At 36.5% G+C, this 24,169-nt stretch overlaps 1 protein-coding gene across 1 annotated transcript; it reads right to left on the minus strand.

The window, feature by feature from the left end:
• Positions 1-73: 73 nt before the first annotated feature.
• Positions 74-19,301, minus strand: fam219aa (family with sequence similarity 219 member Aa). The gene is made up of 6 exons (XM_058415885.1): positions 19,074-19,301; positions 7,278-7,377; positions 6,253-6,355; positions 4,661-4,741; positions 3,295-3,349; positions 74-2,624 (listed from the first exon to the last, which is right to left on the minus strand). Exons 1-6 carry the CDS (start codon positions 19,131-19,133, stop codon positions 2,466-2,468), a joined length of 558 nt encoding a protein of 185 aa, XP_058271868.1. The 5' UTR covers positions 19,134-19,301; the 3' UTR covers positions 74-2,465.
• Positions 19,302-24,169: the final 4,868 nt, after the last annotated feature.

A 24,169-nucleotide genomic window follows, 5' to 3' on the forward strand; every position in this document is an offset into this window, starting at 1 on the left:
CTGGGAATAACAGCATCATTAGGGTTCCATTACACATGACCATATCATGAATGTTACTTTATTCTTTTCTTAATAATAATAATAATAATAATAATAATAATAATAATAATAATAATACTGTGTACATCAACAGTACTGCCTTTAAAGTAGTAAAGAAGCATCAGTTCCTGGTGATATTGTGTTATATAACTTGTTACATAGAGTCGCTAATTCTTGTCGTGTCGCAAGTGCTTTCCGGTCACACTGTCATGGTCCAGATCACAGTCCAAACGAGAAATAATTCACTAGTCTTTGGCTAAAAGCAAATGAAATACACTCTTGTGAGAAAATATTTCAGAGAAAAAATAACGGAAGGGAAGGAGTCGTAAATTCTTACTGTAGAGGTGCCAATATTTCTAACACAACATCCTAGTAAAAAAGGTAAAACCCCGTCCATTTGTTTTCTGTTGACTCACAAACTAGAGGCTTGTGAATTTACAGGTCGCTCACATGAAATCTGAGCAAAACAAACAAAAGCAAATGCTCATTTTTAAGCCCACGTCCTTTCCCCTTCGGTGAATTGACTTTTTTTTTAGTGTTCGATCTGATTGCTACTTTAGTCAAAAAAAAAAAAAAAATGTAGACTTCAGGTTTTCAAATATCACCAGCACTGCTGTAGAAAGAAGTCTGAAATCATAAATAATATAGCTAAACCGTAAGTATTGGCACCTCTGAATACTGCATCTACCTGTAAGTGTCACTTTTCATCATAAATTTGTGATAATGTGCTTTTGGCACACAAAAAAATATAAATCTTTTGTTTAGAGTAACATGATATGTATTTGTGCAATACACTCGGACACAGTGCTATTTGTATTGTCCTACGTGGTTACGTTTTTTTGTAGTAAGAAGTTCTGGTAGTACGGCACATAAAAGTCAGTCTTTAAAACCTATTTCTTATTTCCATTAATTTCACATCATCACCGTTATGCAGCGGTAAACAGATTTTTTTGTGTAAGTTGTGTAAGCAGCATCTAAATAATAATAATAATAAAAAATACAAAATAATGACACTTATTTCTATCCGAAGCCAAGTCTGAACAGTGAACGAATGAAGAAATGACTTAATTAGTACATTTCAGTTTCCCTCCAAGATTTGTGTGCTGTACGACTCAGTTGTCATTATTTTGGGTGGATCATTTTGGACCTTGCTGAAGCTTTTGATATCGTTTTACTGTACGACGTCTATTGCCACTTTAATAGGAACACCTGTACACCTGTTTAATCCTGCAATATTTCAATCTGTCTGTCAAGTGGCAACAGTGTAATACAGGAAGTTATGCAGATGTAGGTCAAAGAGCTTCAGTTCATTTTCATACATCAGAATAGAACAAAAAAGTCTTGATGAGTTGGTGCTGACTGATAGTCTGGTTTGAGTCTTTCCTTGACTGGTATTTTCATACACGATAGTCTCAGAGTTTGAAGATAAAACAGGACAAAAAGATCAGGTGACGTTCATTGTGATGTTCATCATGGCTGTAAAGAGTGATGAGACCACCTGTCGGTTCGAACAGTTCTGGCCATTCTTCTCTGACCTCTCTGGTCGACTTGGTGTTTCCACCCATAGTGCTGGACTTTTAGTTTTAGTTTTAGTTTCAAGCCATTCTGTGTAAACACTGTAAAGTGAGTTAAAACTATCTCTCTCAAGAGATCTGCAGTTTCGTAAACACTCAAACCGGCCCATCTGGCACCAACAAAAGCAATGCCATGGTCAATTTCACTGAGATCACAGTTACTCCTTCTGATGTTTGATGTGAACATTAACTAAAGCTCTTGAACTAAAACACATCACCCTGCTGCTTCATGACTGGCTGATTGGACTATTTCTGGAATGAATAGGGGTGCAGGTCTTCCTATCAAAGTATGCAGTGAGTGCAATTTGGGATATGAATTCATAATTCACAATTCAATAAATTGACCTAAAACAAAGGACAACAAATTTTAAAAAAAAATTAAATAAAGATTCTTCCTCACATCCCAATATCTGAACAGCATTGTGCATCAAGACATCCAAAAACAAACAATAAGAGACTTTTTACAGAATAACTCTGTGTGAAATGTTTCTACAAATAAACGTGTTAATTCTTTCTCCCTTTTTTTTTTTTTTTTTTGAAAATATGCATTATTTTCATGTCACTGCATCCTATACATGACATACAATAAACTTCCCTAACTAAATCTATCTAACTCCCTCAGGTGGTGACACCGACACCATATCCTACCATAGGAGGAACCAATGACTTATCATTATTTCTGCATTTCCTTCTGATATTTCTTTCCTATATTAGTTGTAGGATAACTGTCTTATTTATTTATTTATTTTTTAGTAGTTACTCGAGGGTTAAAGTCGAGCGGTGAGTTAAACTCACAGTATGAGGGGGGATCAGGGAAAAGGGGGTGGGGTGGGGTGGCGAATGAATACAGGGCTACTGGATCTGACAGGCTGAAGAGGAAGTAGCCTGGCAACACATGCACGTAGGGTTGACTGATTTAGGAGGAATCAGGTCGAGATCTTCGTCATCCGGGATTTCGTCCAGGCGGTAGCCGTCTTTCAGGAGCTGGATGTTTAGGTCTTGGTTGATTTGCTGAAGAGGACAAAAGCAGGAGAGATGGAGTTGATGATTTAAAAAAAAAAAATCAATCAAAATACTTCATAGGTCAAAAACCCACAGGATGTATAAAAAATATAATGGATTGGTTTGTGTCCTTTTTATTTACTAAAGAGAGACTAATTTTTTTGCTGTTTATATAGTCATATTGTGAATAATCCATAAGACAAGTTCCTTCCTGCTCCTAATACTTTTTTTCTTGAAGTTAATAATAAAAACAAAAAAAAATCCTTGATCATAAAGAGTTTTCCATGTAAATTGTACATATTTACCTCAGCAAACATCTGAGTGACACTTGAGACTCAAAATACTTTACTCAAATAAAAAATCCCATAACATTCCCATTACCTTTTTTAATCAGTTTAAGAGGTGTTATAACAAGTGCATTAACATAATTAGGTAAAAACCTGACCTGTGATTTGCCTTGCAGCTAGAATTTCTGTTTGAGAAAATGCATTGATACCTTTTAAGCAATCCGAATAAAAAAAAGTCAGCATTGCTTTGGTATACTGGGAATAATGGTAAAAATTTGAAAGCACTTCCACTTCCAGTGAAATTCCAGGGATAGTAGTGAAAGAGGTGATGATGAACATCAGTTAGAGGTCAAAGTGTAATGCACGGGTACCTGGTCCCTCAAGGATCTCACCTCGGCGGAGGAGTATCCTGACGACGAGTATCTGGACATGTCGAAATCGTCATCGCTGAAAAATAACGAAAGAGATGGCGATTAGAAAGCGGATAAAACAATACATGGGATAACAGAACAAAACAAGAGAGAGAGAGAAAGAGAGAGAGAAGATGAGTGATCTAATGCATGACCCAATGGTCTGAGATCATAGAAATGATGTCACAGGTTGAACATTTCACACAGCCAGAACCAACGAAGGCTTTTCACACTTGCAATAGTTAACCCTGGTGATTGTAAACTCTGGGTAAAGGGAATCCTGGGTTATCATGTATCATGTTTCCCATTTCACGCTGCTCGTACTTTAAAGGATTAACAATTAATCCTTGACTTTTATAATCATTTTTTATAGACATTTCACACTGTACATTCCTAAACTGTGGGTTAACCTTCTTATTTGCATATCTGCACTAATAACAACCATTACTGGATAAATAGAGCATGACCACTATAATTAAAAAAAGCTTGTTTTCACATCAGTAAGAAAAAAGCACAAGACTGTCGTTCTTCACATGTAGAGTCTTGGCCTTGTTAAGTTAGTCATGTAGTCGACCGTGTATTCTGACCAATCAGAATGGAGAATTCAGCAGCGCTTTGGTGTGATCAGTGAGACAGATTGTGTTATCAGAGAGATATATCAATCTTTCGGTACATTACATCTACATTTATGGCATATGGCAGATGCCCTTATCCAGAACGACTTAGAATCTATCTCATTTTATACAACTGAGGGTTAAGGGCCTTGCTCAGGAGCCTAACAGAGGCAGTTTGGTGGACCAGGGATTCAAACACACAACTTTCCAAGCAGTAGCCCAACATCTTAACCACTAAGCTTTCACATCCCACTTTAAGACCTTTGGTTGTCTTCTGACTTCCTCTCAAAGCACAGCTTATCCTGTTGATAAGCTTCTAAGTTGATTAATATGATGAGACGAAAGATGACATGAATTTGGCAAGTCTCTCCAACAAATTTGGAAACTAATCAGAGAAATGACCAAGCTGACGAAACTTTTTTCTTTTCTTTTTTTAAATGAAAATTATTAGCAGATCCTCTCAAAAGTTGAAAGGGGTTCAGAAAAGACTTTGGCCAAAACCAATTATATAGATTCCCAAGTGCAACGAGACTGTAGATGAGCCGTCTGGGTTAATTACCCTGCTTTGATGGATGGAAATTTCTCACATGGGTGTGAAATCCGATATATTTTTTTTTTATTCTGAAGAAAATCTCTTAATTAGATTGGACTTTCAGTTGACTTAGTTGAGATCACAGCTAAACTACTGTACTTTTAATGAAAAAATAACTTAAAATTGCTTAAATTTACAATACCTGTCTGTATCCAGTGCTACCAGGGGCTTCTCGTCGGGACTCTGGTCTAACGATGAGTAACCTTTATTGGGAACAACCAACCTACAGTAGAAACAAGAGGTGAAGAAAATGACTTTATTTTGTCATTTATGCTAGCTGTTTTTAATTAAAAGCATTAAACAGTTACAAATTTAGTGTCTAATTCTATCTTCTTAACGAATAACCATTTAAGGAACAATCTTTGTTCACATGAAAATATAAATGCATACCATGATTTACATTTCTATATAATAAAAAAACCTTACATACTAAAAAAAATAAAATTAATAATAATAATAATAATAATAATTTGTTATTTTAGTATTAATAAACATTTATAATCAAGAAAAAAGTTACTTAAATAGATTTAGCGAATTATTTTTTAATTCAAAAATTAAAATTCTGATCTATTAAAAAATGTAAATAAATAGATTTTAACACTGGAAAAAAAAAACATTTTAATGATATAATATTAATGATAAAGTACAGCTGCATTCAATTATTAAAAGAAATGATGACGAAGCCAATTTTGACATTCGTCACGATATCGATATTATATTATCAGATTATAATCCCCAATCAGAGTTCTAGTTTATTTAGCTTTTTATAAACTAACACAAATTAATAAGTGGTTGCTAAAATACTAAAAAAATACAATATAATCGTTCATCATACTTCAAGTGCATTGACAAATTCACAAATTCCTATGCATTTTATTTCCTGCAGCCTAAAACCAAGTGTCATTTTTGGTCATTTTTGCATATCCTCCAGCTTCAGCACTTTGGATAATGAGAAATATGAATCTGCTGTATAAACAGTCCTGTACATTAGAATATGACTCTATACTTATAATTACTCTGTACGTGAACTAATGAAGAAAGATAGTAGAGGAAAAAAAATCCTCATCCAAACTGACGCAATGTACCGAGTAGCAGCTTTTGTTTTGTGTGTGTGTGTGTGTGTGTTTTGTTTCAGTCCACCGGGGCTTGCTAATTAGCACAGCATCTCTTGTTTTACAGGCCCAAACTACATTTCTCTCAATAATTAACTAGTGAAACAGCAATTCTCCAAAGACAATCTGGAACTTTGTGTAAGAAAAAAAAAAATTACTTCACCTCATACGTCAAACTTCATTATATATTTTTATACATAACCCCACAAAAATCCTGACATGATGCAATCGATAGCAAAAAAAAAAAAGTGTCCATCATTAGCTGATCTTCTATAAGAGTAAGAAAAAGCCTGCAGGAGGAAGCCTGTTCTCCTGTTTTCTTCAGTGTAGAACAAAGGCTTGGCCTAATCTGCAGTCCGTCCGCTTGTCCGCTCTCTCTGAGGAGACTTATCTACTGGCCTGCACCAGTCAGTGTGTTCTCGTTTCTTCTAATCCCAGTAGGAGTGCGACGAGAACTTGTCTTCTCTCTGCCTTTCATTAGCGTTCGCACTTTCTGTTCTCGCGCTTCAGTAGAGCTGCATGTTGTTTCAGCTCTATAGTTATGATGTCCAACAGGACCATGGATGCCGGCATGTGATATATTTTCTCCCTGGGAATAATAACCCTCCCTGTGTCGTCTTACCGTGTTCTGGCCATAACGTTGTTTTTCTTAGGCTGCTGATTGACTGGGCTGCCCGCCGTTCCGTTCTTTGCCGAGCCTTTCCTTGCCAACTCTCTCTGTTTCTCTGCAATCAGAGAGAAATTTATTTATAATTTATGTCCAGCTATTAGAATATACAATCACTGGTCATTTTAATAGCTGTAATAATGTACGCCTGCTTATTCAGGCATTTATCCAATCAGCCAATTATGTGGCAGCAGCATAATGAACAATGCGCATGCAGCTACAACGTTCGGTTCAGGTTTGCATCAAAGATCCTGAATCTCAGTGCCTTGGTTGCTGGGTTGGTTGCAGATTTCACACCTCCTGCTGCTGGCCAAATGGGCTTAGTAGGATTATCACAAATAGTAGTCTCTAGATTTAATAGAAGATGGTGCGAAAACCAAAAAACATTCGGTGAACAACAGTTCAGTGAAGGTCAAAGGAGAATGGAAAGGACTGGAGGACAAAAGCACAAAAGCATCTCAGAACACAAAACATGTGGACACAGGAATTCTAATCTCTATAATAAACTACAATGAAAGAGCGAGTGTACAGTTGTTCCAATTGTAAGAGACTATTTAGCAATAAGATGACATTAAGCTAGCACTGATGATAAGATAATCAATAATTATGTACGTTTGTGTCTATTTTGTTGCTTTGTATGACTACTGTTTTGCAAGTAAGTGGTTCCACAGTGTAACTTTTTGGATTATTGGTCAACTGGGCTTTGGAAAGACATGCCCATAAATCGATGCCCAGGATAAAAAACAATGGACGCCGCGCTCAGCAACAGATATTGATTGTACGTCATGGTTTATACAGTGAAGTCGGAGCTAATAGAAGCTGCTAATTAGTGTTCTCGCTTCACAGTATGTGTGCCATCAGCAAATAAATAACAGCTGTGCAGTAATTTGACAAATAGCTGACCTCTGTTATATCGCATCCAGACCATTCTGACCTACAAAACCTTAACATGTTAGCGGTTTAATACAAGGACAGCTCACCGATCTTCACTTGAAGTGGAGAAGGCTTGTAGTTGATGGGGACGGATTCGGCCTCTCTCGTTTCTGAGTCAGCCTCTAACGTGGACGTCGCTGCTGGATCCTGGACATACACAGAAACATAACATTAAACCAAAAGGAAATAGATACAGTGGAACTTCGTCATACGAATTTCATTCGTTCTAGAGGCGAAACTTTGTTTGCTGGCGTTAGTGTTCAGTTCATTTGAAAGACGAAAATGCTTCATATGCCTATGCAAATTTCTTGCAAAAATTAAATTTCTAAGGCAAAAATTCTTAATGAGGGCATTTGTATGCCGAGGTTCCACAGTAATTGGCAATACAAATGTACCTATTCATGTTATTCTAACACTAAAATACTCAACACCCTCTACTGATATTAAGATGGATTTAAATGGTGTATCTGATGTTGGTGATCATATTTTTGTTCACTTGCTTGCTAGATTTAGCTAGCTAATGTAATCTCTCAAGCACCTAATTTAAAACGCTATTTACTTTCACTAGAGCACACTCACGTCATTGTTCTTCTGATTTTTTCCTCTGCATCCTTGTTGAATTATAATGACAAAGTGGTATAAAAATCAAGAATGAAACAACAGCAAGTGTTTCCACAGCTAGAAATATAATAGAAGACCTATTTTCCAAATACATGTTGTATTCTTTTCCATAGAAACTACAAAAAAACATCATATCATTATGGGGGTTGTGGTGGCTTAGTAGGTTGAGGGTTCGATTCTGTCCTCCACCCTGTGTGCATTGTTCTCCCTGTAGTTGGGGGGTGTCTTCCAGGTACTCCAGTTTCCTCCCCCAATATAAATGCATGCATGGTAGGCTGATTTCGTGTCTCTAAATTGTTTGTAGTATGTTAATGAGTGTGTGATTGTGCCCTGTGATGGGTTTGCAGCCTGTACAGGATGTCCCCTGCATTGTGCCGTATGTCCCTTGGGATAGACTGCAGGCTCCCTGTGTAGAATAAATGGTACAGAGAATGGAATGATGGATGGATGGATGGATGGATGGATGGATGGATAGATAGATAGATAGATAGATAGATAGATAGACAGACAGACAGACAGACAGACAGACAGACAGACAGACAGACAGACAGACAGATAGATAGATAGATAGATAGATAGATAGATAGATAGATAGATAGATGAAATCATCTTCAGCAACCCAGTTTGAGGCATATGCCAGGAACATCCACTTTGGATGGGTGACACAATGATAAAGTCGTAATACACATTTGTTCAATAGTTGCTTTGTGGAAATGTAATACTGACGCATGTTTTGATGGAATTTATTTATTCTACCCTTGCTTGCTAATCTCCAAAAGCTCTATACATATAGCATGAGAAGACACAAAGAAACAGCAAACAGAGAAGCTGTACATAAACAGTCCAGAAGCTCCAGAGGGTGTCTAGACAGGCTGCGAGTGTTGATTAAGCTGGTGTTAGTCCACTTTTACACTATGACTCAGCAGTCTTCTCAACCCATTTTAATCTTCCTCTCAGAGCCTGTCCCACTTTAGCCGTTCAGTGATTAAGGCCTAAGAGAAATGTAGAAGATTTTGATACATCACAGTTATTAAGCAGTTATCAGTTTCGTCCTGTTTATATTATGGAGATCTTCAGTTTGATGAAAGATTACCAAATCCTAGTTAATGTATTTTATATGAACTATATTCTGAATGTTGAAACCAAACTGAACTTCTTCTTGACCTACTGCTCTCATGTACCGAAGTTCTCATTTAAAGGGACTGCTTCTAGGCTACTAATCCTTCTACTTAATCCTGAAACACGTCCAGATCACTGTCATTTTGTGTTGTATGTTCTTTAGCAGGACAACATACATTATACTTACATCATAAATAGTATAACATCATATCGGATTTTGGTATTAGATCTTTTCTAATGAGTGCAGGTAAATGATGAAGACTTTGCTGCGTTCTAATTTAAGTATAGCAAAATCTTTCCCTCATGAGTCGATTCCTACACTGCAACAATCAACGTGTAACATCGAAGATTAAAAAAGTTGTGTCTAGATGATCTCACCAGACAAAACATGTCCATGTTTAGGCTAACAAAGGACTTTCTTTGCTGTGATCTAATGCAGACATAATAATAATGGTATTAATAATAATAAAATGCAATGTATCTCAAGTTTCTTTTATTGATCAAATCACACTACACTGGCTACCATTTCAGTTTGCTTTGAAATCTGTGAGGGGATTTTTGTTATAATTTAAAAATGTCATACTTTACAAAATTCATGAACAGTTGCATCTAACTTAAAGCCACAGTACTCGTTTTGGCAAAGCTTTTAAGCAAGATGTTCCTTTGCTATGAATGCGATGAAAATGTTAAACACTTGTTGATAACTAAAGTACACCCTTCACTTTCCTTTTCAAAAATTGCTTAAAAAAAGAAAAAGAAAGGGAAAAAATAAACAAAGAAAGATGGGAGGTTCCCTGATGCCATAGCTACCACCTAGTATTTCCTCCATAAGACCATGCCAGCTTTTTGTTCACTTTGTAAAGTTTGGGCCTTTGGTGGAAACTGGGAAGCAAACAGAAGGCGTCTGTTAGACAGAGAGAGAGAGAGAGAGCGAGAGAGAGAGAGAGACTAATATTCTCTGCCAACAGAGCTCTCATTATGAGCACAAGCCTGGCCTTATTACAGGAGGCCACGAGGCACCGTGGGTAAATGTCACAGACCAATCAGAGCAGAGTAGCTTGCTCACAGCATATAGCCACCCTATCTGTAGTAGCTGTCAGACCATGTTTACTTTCTGACTAAGGTTCCTAAGTGGAACACAGAACTGAAACAAAGCTGGGCATTCTTGCAAATTCAATGTCTGACCTTGTCTTGAAAACCCCAAGCTAGTGATGTAGAGCACAATGAAGAGGCTCATACAAATACAGCTGAGGTACAGAGAGGTCACATGATCAGAAAGAGACACTTTAATGCTGTTCATTGGTTATCACTTTGACATAGGCGAGAAATGTTTTTATATATTCCATAGAATCATAAGGTAGTCAAATATCAATGCATATAAATTATAAGTTTCCTTGCTGAGAAATGAAGGTTGCTATACAGTAGGAGGAGCTCAGAGGGAGGGGACTGTGAAATTTTTGGGGGCCTTACAGCCACATATATATGGGATGAGAACCGCAAATAACTTGTATGGGTATTAAATGGAAATGCATTTCAGTTGGTATTTTGAAGAAGCTGTTGGTGAGGTAATCATCATCAGCCAGTGACTAACTGTGAAACTGTGTAACTTGAATAACCCTACTCTCTAAAAGGACCCTACTCTCCAATAGAACAACCCTACTCTTCAAGAGAACAACCGTACTTTCCGAAAGAACAACTCTAAACTCCAATAAAATAATTCTACCCTCAAGGAGAACAACCTTATACTTCAATGGAACAACTCTACTGTCCAAACAGAACAACCCTACTCCTCAACAGAATAACACTACAATCCAATAGAATAATTTTATTCTCAAAAAGAACAACCTTATACTTCAACAGAACAACCCTACTCTCCAATAGAACAACGCTACCCTCAAACAGAACAACCCCACACTCCAAAAGAACCCTACTCTACAACAGAACAACCCTACCCTCAAACAGAAAATCCTACACTCCAAAAGAACCCTACTATCCAACAAAACAACCTACTCTCCAACAGAATAACCTTACACTCCAAAAGAACCCTACTCTACAACAGAACAACCCTACCCTCAAACAGAAAATCCTACACTCCAAAAGAACCCTACTCACCAACAAAACAACCTACTCTCCAACAGAATAATCTTACACTCCAAAAGAACCCTACTATCCAACAAAACAACCTACTCTCCAACAGAATAACCTTACACTCCAAAAGAACCCTACTCTACAACAGAACAACCCTACCCTCAAACAGAAAATCCTACACTCCAAAAGAACCCTACTCACCAACAAAACAACCTACTCTCCAACAGAATAATCTTACACTCCAAAAGAACCCTACTATCCAACAAAACAACCTACTCTCAAACAGAATAATCCTACACTCCCAAAGAACCCTACTATCCAACAAAACAACCTACTCTCCAACAGAATAATCTTACACTCCAAAAGAACCCTACTCTCCAACAGAATAACCTTACACTCCAAAAGAACCCTACTCACCAACAAAACAACCTACTCTCCAACAGAATAACCTTACACTAGAAAAGAACCCTACTCACCAACAAAACAACCTACTCTCCAACAGAATAACCTTACACTAGAAAAGAACCCTACTCTACAACAGAACAACTCTACCCTCAAACAGAAAATCCTACACTCCAAAAGAACCCTACTCACCAACAAAACAACCTACTCTCCAACAGAATAATCTTACACTCCAAAAGAACCCTACTATCCAACAAAACAACCTACTCTCCAACAGAAAAACCAAACTCTCCAAAAGAACCCTACACCCCAACAAAAAACCCTACTGTCCAACAGAACAACCTACTCCCGAAGAGAACAACCCTACACTCCGATAAAATAATTATACTCTCAAAGAGAACAGAACTCTCAACAGAACAACCTACTCTTCAACAGAATAACCTACTGTCCAAAACAACAATTCTACTCTTCAATAGAACCATTCAGCTCTCCAAAAACAACCCTACTCTCTAAAAGAACAACCCTTATCTCTTATAGAAAGACCATAATCTCTTATAGAACAACCATATACTCCAAAATAATAACCCAACTCTCAAAAAGAACCCTTATCTCCTATAGAACAACCCAACACTCCAAAAGAAAATCCTACTAAAAACATACCCACAGAAAAAAAAAAACTTAAAACTCTGAGCTTCTTATTCAGTATTCACCTGCTGGGCTCAAAATTAACACCCACCTACACACCAAATGTGTGGAGGTAATGAAAGTAATTGAGGTAAAATGTCTCCATTGATTTACCAGCCATATTGGCAAGTAGGAAACATTATGTTCTCTCACCCTAACAGTTCTCCTGCCTATTGCTCACAGCTGGATGTGCTGAAGTATAGCTGCTGGGGAAAAGTCTAGTCGAGTAATGATTAAACAGAGAAGTTGAAAAGACTAAGAAGAGGAAAAATAATGTTTTTAATCATCTCTAAAAAAATGTCTTAGCTACACCTTGTTTAGCAGTTAAAACCACTGCAGTTAAAAGCTGTAGGTGCAACCAACCCATTGAATTTAAGCTAATGATCTTCTGGTTATAACCTATCACCTTGACACAAGGTCTTAGCTAATGAACTAATAGGGTCCTAGTTACTTATGACTTTAAATTGTATCCTAGAGATCTGGGTAATTGCATATTTTAAATAATTTGTATTATTAATTGCATTTTTTCTCCCAGTTTTCTCCACAATATGATCACCTACAATTCCCACCCACTGGCCAGCTCTCGAATCATACCACAGTGTCGTAATCTGACCAGTGCCCCAGTGGCTAGTGATGAGTACTACTTAGAATAGTACTCTAGTAACAGTACTATCCCTCCCACCCTGTACACATGACCTCTAGCAAGATAGCGAGTTGAAATCTTCCCTCTCTTGCTAATCACAGTGATGCTAGCCATCTGTGAGCTTGTGTATTTTGAAAAGGGCAGACAGCCCTTTCCTCTGAGTTTGTTACGCTTTCTTGTTGTGCTCCTAGATCGTTACACTCTTGAGTTACGTTGGAAATGTAGGATTGGGAAACTCAAAAAGATTTACCCAGTGGGGTAACTAAAGAACTTTTTGTTTGTTCACCTTTGTGTATATCAAAAAACGTATGCCCTAATAATTGAGTAAAATGGCAGGTGTAACTCCCGTAACACATTACAACATGCAGGATTGTCAGAATTCTTAGGATATTGCACCTTTCTTATATTTAATTGTTGCAGTTTCAATAAACAAATATGCCAACCAAATCCCAGGCAACCAAATGCTTCCAAAAAAACAGCAGACTATTGATTCAACATCTAAAAAAAAGCAGGTTTGTAGCTTAGTTTTCAAACTCCATACACTCTGTTCTTTCTAAACCTCTGAGGAACCATCAGGTTAAGAACGAGCTGTGTTCTTGAAGAACATATTCATGCATGGCAGTAGTGGGTTGTCCCATCGGAACTCTCAATCTGCTTCAGGACACGTTCGTGCACAATAAAGCAAGTAACACCGGGACACTGGGAAAAGCCTTCTGATTATACTGAGTGTAAGAGGACAACATCGTGTTTACTGTATGTTCTTTTAGGAAAAGACTGAAGGGTGTACAGACAGCGTGTACTGATTTATATGATACAGGCAACACATGGAATGATAAATAATTCAGCTGGACTGACAGCTGCGAAAAAGATCCCGCTGCGTGTAATCTTGACTTGAAGGAAAAAGTCAACACGCCAAATCTGACAGCAAAAAATCTCTCAAATGCTAGCTCTGTTTCTTGATCTATCTTCTTTTTCCTTTTACAAGCTACACTTCCAATGCTGACAGACAGGAAATTTGCAATCTTGTTGTGAACAACGTGAAGCACAAAAAAAAAAAGAAATTTGTTCAGGGATCTCTTCGGGTGCTCTTCTCATGTCAAAAATTTTCGTGAATTAGAAATAGCGACACTTTTACAAGATGTACAGATGACAAAATAGATCCAACATCGGAAGAACGAGTAGTTGTTCATGTGCTTGGCTGAACACACAACACACAGTGAGTAAAGCCTTAGGGTGATTTGGCACACCACCAAATCATGGGACCTGGTACACAAAACCCCGATCATGAACCTCATTTTGGAGATTTATGATTATATTTTAACACATTTTGACATTTCCGATATGTATTGCATACACATTCATGATCTATTCAAATTAACAATTATCCTGAATTATTTTCACTAAAATGCTTTACATTTGTTGGACCATGAATAGCAGTTTAAAGATATTATCCCAGTGTATGTCTCACTCAGCTCCCTATCTCCCTAGGTAGTGAACCAGTTTCTCCTGTACACTAGTTGGTGGTCTGGTAACAACTCATTTTTCCTTCAATACCACAGTAATGAAAGACTTTATTAGCTTTTGCTTTTTGGAATGCCTGTGTGGAATATCTGCCCTTGTTACACAGTTAGTTACAATAGTATAAACAATGAATAAATGCCTCATTACAGAGAGCATCTCCATTCCAACATCCAGGTTTTTAATGCAATTTGTTATTAGCAAATTAGCTTTTTATCTCTCAAGCTAGCCAAACCAAGCCATATTCGTTTCTCACATTAGATATTTAACCGAATCTGTTAGCTAACCCAAGCAGCTAAACAGGATACACTATGTGTACAGTCCTTGTTGCCCCAATACCAAGTAAGCAAGCACCTTTGTCTGTTCTCTCAGTGTGTGTGTTCAGTGCTAACTCATAAAAAAGATTCATTTAAGGTGATGTACTAGTTTAACATCTTACTAGTCAAAAAACAATGACGTGGTGGTATGAAAAGGAAAATATCACCACTCGAATATTTTCCAACGGCGGCGCATGTGGAGATATTTCATTCCTCTTATACTTTGGAATCCATTTATAGTTACATTTAATGTCTTAGAACATCTAGGTAACAAGTTGGTTCGTATTATCAGGTATGTTATAGCAATCGCAAATAGTTGTTCCCAATCGGAAGAGAGAGCTGCAACCCAAGACATAAAGTAGATGAATTAATCCCCAAACAAAGGAGTGGTTTGGATACAGAAGATCAGATGTGAATCAGATATCTGTGAGTTGTAAAGTGTGTGTATGAAATTTCCCCACTGTGGGACGAATAAAGGTTTATCTTATCTTATATAAACAAATGCTGGAAACACATCAGATTTGTTCCACTACATCAAGCAAAAACACTGACCAGAATATCAGGAAAGCTGTGCAAGGAAAAAACATCAACAAGCAACAAGACCAGAAAAGATATGCTGAACAGTGCTATTTTCTGATCGTTAACACTAAAATATTGTAGTGTAATAAGATATTGTGGTAGAGTTTTAAGTATGTATCATCCATCAATACTACTAGAAAGCACTGGCACTGGAGACTCCTTCCAAAAATGTCATTCAAGTCTCACTCAAGTGTAAGTGATTACAACCAGAACTCCCTTCAGCGCCAATACCGTCTGACCAATCAGATTTGAGAATCTGACAGTGCAGTAGTCTAACGATAGATAACAATAATTCCACCCATTGAGCCACAACCCATTTTTATGGTCTATGCACAATAGCTTTAAATCTGGAATTAGCATGAGAAAAGTGTAGCGCAGGGTAACAGCTGGCTCTCTGAATAGTGGGACAGGATGAAAGAGAGGCACAATCTCACCCCAGGCTGTGTCACCGCATCCCAGCTCCATTTCAATGAGCAAATGTCAAGCTGAGCTCAACACACTACACCCAGACACACACACACACACTCATGTCAAGTGCACAGAGTGGAAGATTGATCGCTATGGAAGTGGAAGATTGAGTGAAGTGGATTGATGTGATTTCAGACATAACAAACTGCTCAGCTTTTAGGTCACTTGCTAAAGAATAAAAACAAGAAATTACTCAGAAAAACAGCAAGAATCTGAAGGGTATATTGGGTATATGTTAGCTGTGTGTGTGTGTGTGTGTGTGTGTGTGTATATAATAATACAGTCATAAGGAATATGTTTTTTTTAGATTAAAGCCTTTCTTGACCATGCTAGCTCGCTAATCTTCTTTTGGGAGAAATATTATTTATTATAATGTTTCTATTTCTAATAATTTTATCAAGCATTAGGGACATATTTCATGAGGCTGTAGTAATATACAAAATTCAAATGTTTCGAAACAAAACATTCACGGTAAAGCAAAAAAAGAAAACGATTAAAAACATTTAAAATAATAATAATAATAATAATAATAATAATAATAATAATAATAATAATAATAATGACACTGTGTCCATGATATGACTTGTTCACAAAAGCTATGTGTTTTAACAAAAGTTAAACATGTCTAATTAAACTAGTCAACGCACAGGGTTGCCAGGTTTCAGCAAAACTTCAACTCTAAATGCAATTCAGAAAAACAAGTACAAAAAATGGAAATAGGCTCCAAAATCAGAACAGAATTTAGATTTTTTTTTTATAAGCTACCTGTGGAGAACACGCATTTCTGTTTGTCATTTCAAAACAACCCACTATGGTGTAAAAAAATCTAGCGGGTTCTTTGCTCTGGCAACCCTGTTGTTTCGACTGACAATGAGTGTGTCTGAAGCATGAGGTGTTTTATTTAGCATTTTTCTGCTAGTAAGCTGTGAAAGTGAGAGAGAGAGAGAGAGAGCGAGAAGGAGACAGTGTGTGCTATTAGCGCTAAATGCTATGCTAGTTTAAAACAAGGAAATAGCGTTTTATTTAAACCCATGTAAACTGTGGGTTTAATCAAGCTGAAGTACGTCAGAAACATCTGACGAACTATAGGCGGTATTTTATGACAAAAAACATTAGCACTTTAAAACTACTTTTATGTATCGCTCCATACACAGACAAACGACAAGAAAGGCTACAGCACTAATATTTCCCATGGTGAAATACTTTTTCTGTCAGTCGTCATTCTCATTTTAGTCAGATTAGCCCATTACAGTCTAATAACAGGCCCGACGTCTCGTTCCCGCCCGTGTTCAGCAAATGTGAAATCTCTTTGCAAATTCAGCAGATGTATTATCTCACGCTGACAAGTGCAGTGCAGTCAATAGTGTAATTAAACTTTTGGAATAGTCTGATAAATTACTCTCCAAGTCTATAGAAAACGTAATTACTTTCATCTTTAATTAAGCATTTCTATTTCCCGCTTCACCATAGGATAAGCCTTTTAACTAAGTGAAGAATCCTTCTTTTCATATCCCAGGCCAAGGAAAGCTCACGCAATACTAAAGCTCAGGGCCGGAGTGATGACCGTGCTAGCTTATTATCCATTCTGGCCACTTTATCTTCCTGAGATGAGGATTTTTTTTTTGTTGTCATTGATTATTTTCCAATAACAGCATGCCCTGATAAGTTTTGCTCCTTTTCTAGCACAGCGATTACTCAACACCAAGAATTTCACACTTGTTAAAGAACAACAGGAGGTACATTTTACTGTTTTATAGTTGCTTTTCGAAGATCGATCCCTCACTAGCCTCTCGCTGTCCGAGCCGAACACTTTTCAGTGCCTGTTACTGGAGACTCCTTATGAAAAATTGTTTGTTTAATTTTTTAACACTTCATCTGTTTATGCTGGGCATCTGAAATACAAGACTGTGAATAGATGTTACACTGAAATTGAAGTTTTGATGCTTTTAGTAGGAATGCGTTAGCCTTTATAAGCAAGTCTGCTCTAAAACAATGATAAAACTCACATTCGGAAGATATATACGCATTCAATATTTACAGGAATTCTTGTCAGACTTCCAGTCCAATCAAATGCTCTCTAGAAGTAAACTGAAGTGTCCTGAGCACAAATACTGTCAAATACGGCTTAGCCTGGGCTGTGAGTCCTGTGCATCCTGCCCTGACTTCCTGTTTCAATGGAAATTATGTCAAAATTGTTTTTATTTCTTGCTTTCTTTCTTTTTGTTCTTTAAGAATTCGAATAGAATTAGTAACTAGGGTTAACTAGCAACTAAGATTCTAGACTTTCTAATCATTTACTTGAAGGTGCATTAGGTAAGATCAGTTAATCAATTCTTTCACACTTAGAGGTTATGTTGGTATTTATTTATTTATGAATATATATAATAATCAGTAAACACGTAAACACAAACCAGCGGTCTAAACTGGACATCAATTTTTTTCAGCAACATTATATGCTTGTATTTTTTGTCATTTTCCTATGTTATTTGCAGAAAAGTAAGAAAAATATAATTAAAAAATAATTACGAATCAACTATTGCACCGTTACTTCTTTTCTTTTATTAATAATTTACTTTTAATCTATAATTTGGGTAACAAGGTTGTGTTTTCAATGATATCCTCATCAGTTAAAATCACCGTAACATAAAATAAATAAATAAATGAATATTCTTATGCTTTTATTGTTGTAAAATTATTCATATGCTATATGATTATTGCAGTCTTTATGCTTTGTTCTTCTTCGCATGATCTTCAGAAATTTCTGATGACACGTACGAACATGTGACTTCTGGAATGTTCCATAAATGTTTCTCAGGGGTGAATTTGAAGTGGTGAGACTAAAATCTAAAATAACCCATTAATAATAATAAATAATGGCTTAATAAACAAATAATGGAAAAAAGGACTTTTCAGGCATGACATGTCACACACTAGTCATAAACATTTTTTAGAAGCAGTATTTTTATGCTTCTATTTATAGGGAAAGTGAAGTTATAGGGGGTTGGCAAGACAGTAAACAATGCTGTAGATTTTTGTTTTTAGGTTTTATATGTATGTTTCATCGAGGATACTTTTATGTGTAAAATGTGTATCTTTGTAAATGCAATATTAGTGAGAGACAACAAGATAGACATCACACAACTGGAGAAACACTGGCGTTTGCTCTGGTCATCTGTAAACAATATCACTGATGTCCACACTGCAATACTCCTCCATTCTCAGCCTACTGACCAGTCCAGGCTTTCTTTTTTCCCCCCCAGAACACTGAGATTTCTTGCAATAATACTGACTATTTGAACATTCTGTCCTGTTTTTCCTTCTAATGAACTCAGAGAGAGAGAGACAGACAGACAGACGTGGTCCTGCTGTTTATGCGCCGGTGCAGAAGTGACCATGCTACTCACCAGCGGCTGCATCTCCGAGTTCACTGGTGGGACCTGAAATCTGTCGATTTCTTCCATCATCTTGGCGAACACGCTCTTCTGACGCTATAGATCTCCGACGTTTAAGCTGATATCGTGACAGGGACAACGCGTGTAATCATTCGGACATATTTCAGTTTTGTTGTCAGCTATCTAACGGTTACGCTGGTCAGGGGTGACTCAACGTCAACGCGTTGTTTTTTTCTTGCCCACCCGTATTCCGAGTAAAAAAAAAATCCCGCCTCCTGCGCAACGATTGGTCGTTTTTTGCGACCTGTCTCTCAGCAGTGCTATGTGTCAGCCAATCAGCTCCAACCCAAACATCACACCGCGGGCGGAATGCGCCTAACCAATCCTAACGCAGCAGCCTGTGCCTGTCAGAATACGGGTGGAAGGGAATAGCGTAACGTCAACACTTCACTTCCGGATACATTAATCCCGCCCACCTTGACGCGTTAATGAATCATTCATAAGAGCACGCCCAGAAAGTTCTGTGCCTGAAGAAGATTGTTTTTGCTGTTTGTGTTGTTCTCATCTTTGTTGTTGTTGTTGTTGTTGTTCTTCTTCTTCTTCTTCTTCTTCTTCTTCTGTTCATTTGCGTATTCATTTACCGTTAGATCTGTCAGACCCAGTGTACATAACCATGCAGTAGTATAAAAATACATAAATACATGGATAAACGGTAAATGAAAACAAACATAGATAGATAGATAGATAGATAGATAGATAGATAGATAGATAGATAGATAGATAGATAGAGGGAGGGAGGGAGGGAGGGAGGGAGAGAGAGAAAGAGAACCAAACAAACAAATATTCATTCATTTATTTATTTGTCTGTCTATCTATCTATCTATCTATCTATCTATCTATCTATCTATCTATCTATCTATCTATCTATCTACCTGTCTGTCTGTCTGTCTGTCTGTCTGTCTGCCTGTCTATTTATTTATTTGTTTACTTTACTTTACTTTTTTATTTACTTACTTGTTTGTTTGTTTGCTTTATTACCGATGGAGTTATTAGCAAATTTGCACTTTTCAAAATGAAAAGAAATTATGAGAAATATTAAAATGTATTATATACTACATACTGAATTTTACGGATTTTAACTATTAAACAAAATTTAATTTAATAATTTAACTTCATTTAAGTGCTCAGTATCGCTCTGTGTTGCTGAATAAATAAACAACGATTCACTGCAGGTGAAAATGAGCATTTAATGTCATTTATTACTTCTTTATTACACACATATATCCATTATATTTAAAAAAAAAAAAAAAAGATTTTTTGTTGTTGTTGGTTTTTATGAAATGTAAACTTTTGTTTGTTTTAATAATATTCAAATAATATTCTTTACCTTGCATACAAAACATGGATTACAATTGCAGCAAGGTCTGAATTACAGTTTAACAATAATAAAGCACCTGGTATAGTGTCAACAAACCATGTTTCAGATTTGTTTGTCACTAATGCACAATGTTGGTTGGTTGTTTTGTGTAGAATAGCCTGCAGTAGTTGATATTGCTTTATGTGGGAATATGCTATCTTAGTGATTAAGGTGTTGGGTTACTGATCAGTCCACCAAGCTTCCTCTGTTGGGCCCCTGAGCAAGGCCCTTAACCCTCAGTTGTATAAAAATGAGAAATCGTAAGTCACTGTGGATGGAAGCATCTGCCAATTGCTGTAAATGTATAAACTGACTGTTACTAAAATGTTAAAGCAAGTGTGTTTTAGGGGCCCATTAGCTATCATAAGCTTGAGGGGAAATAAGCTAGAAGTAACCTGACATATGTAACATGGCTGCAGTATTCAACTTATCCTGCAGATAGAGCTGTAAGATTATGTATAAAGGGGAATCTCAACGTTGGTGTCTAAAAGTGCCTGTGAACACGCACAGAAACTGGAGATTTTTTCCTTTTTCCTTTTTCTTTTTTTTTTGCCATCCACTGAATAAGCAAACCACCACAACCCTGTTCCAAAATCTTGTGGAAAATCTTCCCAGGAGAGTAGAGGTTATTTTAGCTGCCAAGGGGGAAATAATTTAATACTCATTTATTTATTTATTTACTTATTATTTATTTATTTGGGTTAAACATCTTAACAATAATTTGTAATGTCTAATTTAAATTTTTATTAATGTTAAACACAATAAAATTAATTTAAAAATATAATATAAACATTTTGATACAATTTATATGAACTGTTTGTTTATTCCATTATTTGATACATGAAATATCATTTATAGAAATGTTTTCTCTGTTTTCAGCTTCTTCACTTCACAGTTTTTTTATTAACCATTTGATACACTTTGAGTTTTGTTTATTCTTTTTGTATTATGATGATGATGATGACAATGATGATGATGAGTAGTAGCAGTAATAGTAGTAGTAGTAGTAATTGTGATTAAATGCCCTTAGGTAGCAGTAATATGTGCTACAATAACTGCCAGAAAATCTCATACAGGAATCTAACAGGAAAGAGTTCAAACTCTTTTTCTGCTTCAGAAACTCTGACTTTTTGACATCTTTCCCCGATTCTGTCCAGATCATTCCCCGGACACTCAACCCTCCAACTTGTGAGTGACATCAGTGCTAGGCAATATTTATTATAAGAGCAATTTTTCTCAGATCTTCCCACAGATTTCCACATGCACTGTTCCTGTAGGCGTCCAGGTCATGCTCTTTTTATACATTGTTAACCTGTTTGTGCAAAGCATTGGATATTTTTATTTAACTGTACCATAGAACGGATCTTCTTAAAGGAATCATTTGAAATCATGTCCCTGGTTAATAGCAACAAGCCTCTCATTTGCATTTGCCAGTTGACTACTATGCTGAAACTAACCTCTCCTCTAACAAGCAGTAAATCTGGAGCATGGTTTATTTTGTGTTAGTTTATCGTCCTGAGAGAGACGTCTGATCCTGTCTCTGTCTCAGACACAGTTCTGTCAATTTACTTCAGTGAGTCAGCAGAAGTCGGGCATACAGTTTTATAAAAAAAAAAAAGTGTCTAAAGAAACTGTTCACACGTTGGTCAAGTAGGTTCAACTCAATAAACTCATAACTTCATAAAGAACGTGATTTCAAATATATGTGTAATATAAATGTTATTCCGTGGGTGGCAAAGGCTCCAGGTCTCGCATCTTAATGCTTTTACTTTAATTAAAGATGTCTAGCCACAGTGGAGACTAGCTCAAAACATAGAAGCTTTAATTAATTCAAAGACTCTCAATAACACACACACACACACACACACAGATTATCTTCATGGCTTTGGAGTGAAACTTAATGTCATCTTCTTCTGCTGTGTTCTTCATCCATCTCAAGGTTAATCATGTTGTGTGTTCTGAGATGCTTTTCTGCTCACCATGGTTACAAAGAGTGATAACTAGTCTAGTTCTCCTCAGCACACCATTTCTAGATATTTGGATTGGAAAGCAGGTACACAAACCCTCATAAGGCTTATGAGGTAAAGTGATTTGTTGACACTGAATAAACTCATAAACAGTGCTAGTATTCGCTATAAAGCATAAAAATTGTTGTACTGCATGCTTTTAATTAGAGGGATAAGGATTTTGGCTTTTTCTGGTCACGTTAGATCTCTACAGTGTTTCACTCAATGCACTAAACATTTAATAAGAAACGTTTCTTGTTATTATTAGGACTATACAGATAGATTTTTACATTCTTTGTTCCAAAATTTTTGACTGGTATCATGAAATGATCACGGTTTACTAGAAACTCGTATCTAATCTTGTTTCCAAAGAATAAACCTCTTCCTGAGGTTTGAGGATTACATCAAATCATAAGCAGTTCAATTTAGCTAACTTGGTAATCCCAGTTTGTTCACACAAGTCATCAGCATTTATGAGGGAATTATCAGTCATATATGGATAGAGGTGTGATGCTCTTTGGTGTGAAATCTGGTTAATATTTTTACCCTGAAGTAAATTATTTACCTAAATTTTTGTTGTTAAAAATCATGATGTTTTCATCTTATAGAAAGACCAAAAATTCCTCGGTCCTGAAACCTTTCCAGCAGCATAAAAGTCACTGAGTTTTCCAAAAAGCGCTGACACTGGAGACTCCTCCCATCGTCGTTCACCATCAAAATGATTCTACGTGTTTTCTTGTGCTAAATAACAACAAGCTAAATGAGAAAAGCTAAGAAATAAAACATAGCTGTTTTATTATATAAAAGCTGTTCACCTCGAAAAATGTGAGAATTCAAAATCGCGAGAAAACAAAATCCTGCACTTAGTAATGCTTTAGCAAAAACGTTCTCAAATTCATCAGCAGTTCGAAATATTCCGTAATGTAATAATTATAGAGATTCGCTCAAAGACTAAGCTCCATTTCCACCTAATGGAGGCTGACATGCTGATCCATTCACAATCTGGTGTTTGGTGAAATGTCTTAAAATGGTGCATTTAACAAAATGCTGTATTACGCCTGCTCATCAAACAAAGCACAAATATTAGGATGGTACATTAAGCTGTCTTCATTAACAGTAATGAGCTTGGTGATATGCGTTCAGGAAGCTGCTTAATCATACTCTAGGGAGAACTTCAGGAAATAGCTTTGCTACATAACAAAGAGCAGGACAATTTACTTGGGACATTTACATGATCTACTCGGCATTCTTGACATGTTATGTCACTTCCTCCAGAAGGTTGCTGGATGTTATTGTATACTGTTTTTAGGTAATTCTAATCTCCAAAGTTCACCAAAAGAATTGTTAGACAGCATTTGGATGAAGCTCAGACTCAGGCCAATTCTTCTTTTGATTCATAACAGACAATGTTATGTGTCCGGTCTTCGTTTAGTTATCTTGAACTTGCTAGTACTTTCCAGCACCACAACACAACAAATCCAACTTGCTAACCCCCCCCCATGACATTACGATATTGACTGGTGAGATGGAGATGATATGGACCCTCTTATGAAGATAATACAATGAATGAAAGTATAACAATATAAAATAAAGTAATAATATAATGTTATATCATTAGAATGCCGTTAATGTGTGTACATCTGCTATAAATAAATAAATAAATAAATAAATAAATAAATAAATTA

Source organism: Hemibagrus wyckioides, linkage group LG18 (genome assembly GCF_019097595.1).
Source record: "Hemibagrus wyckioides isolate EC202008001 linkage group LG18, SWU_Hwy_1.0, whole genome shotgun sequence".
Taxonomy (NCBI): Eukaryota; Metazoa; Chordata; class Actinopteri; order Siluriformes; family Bagridae; genus Hemibagrus; species Hemibagrus wyckioides.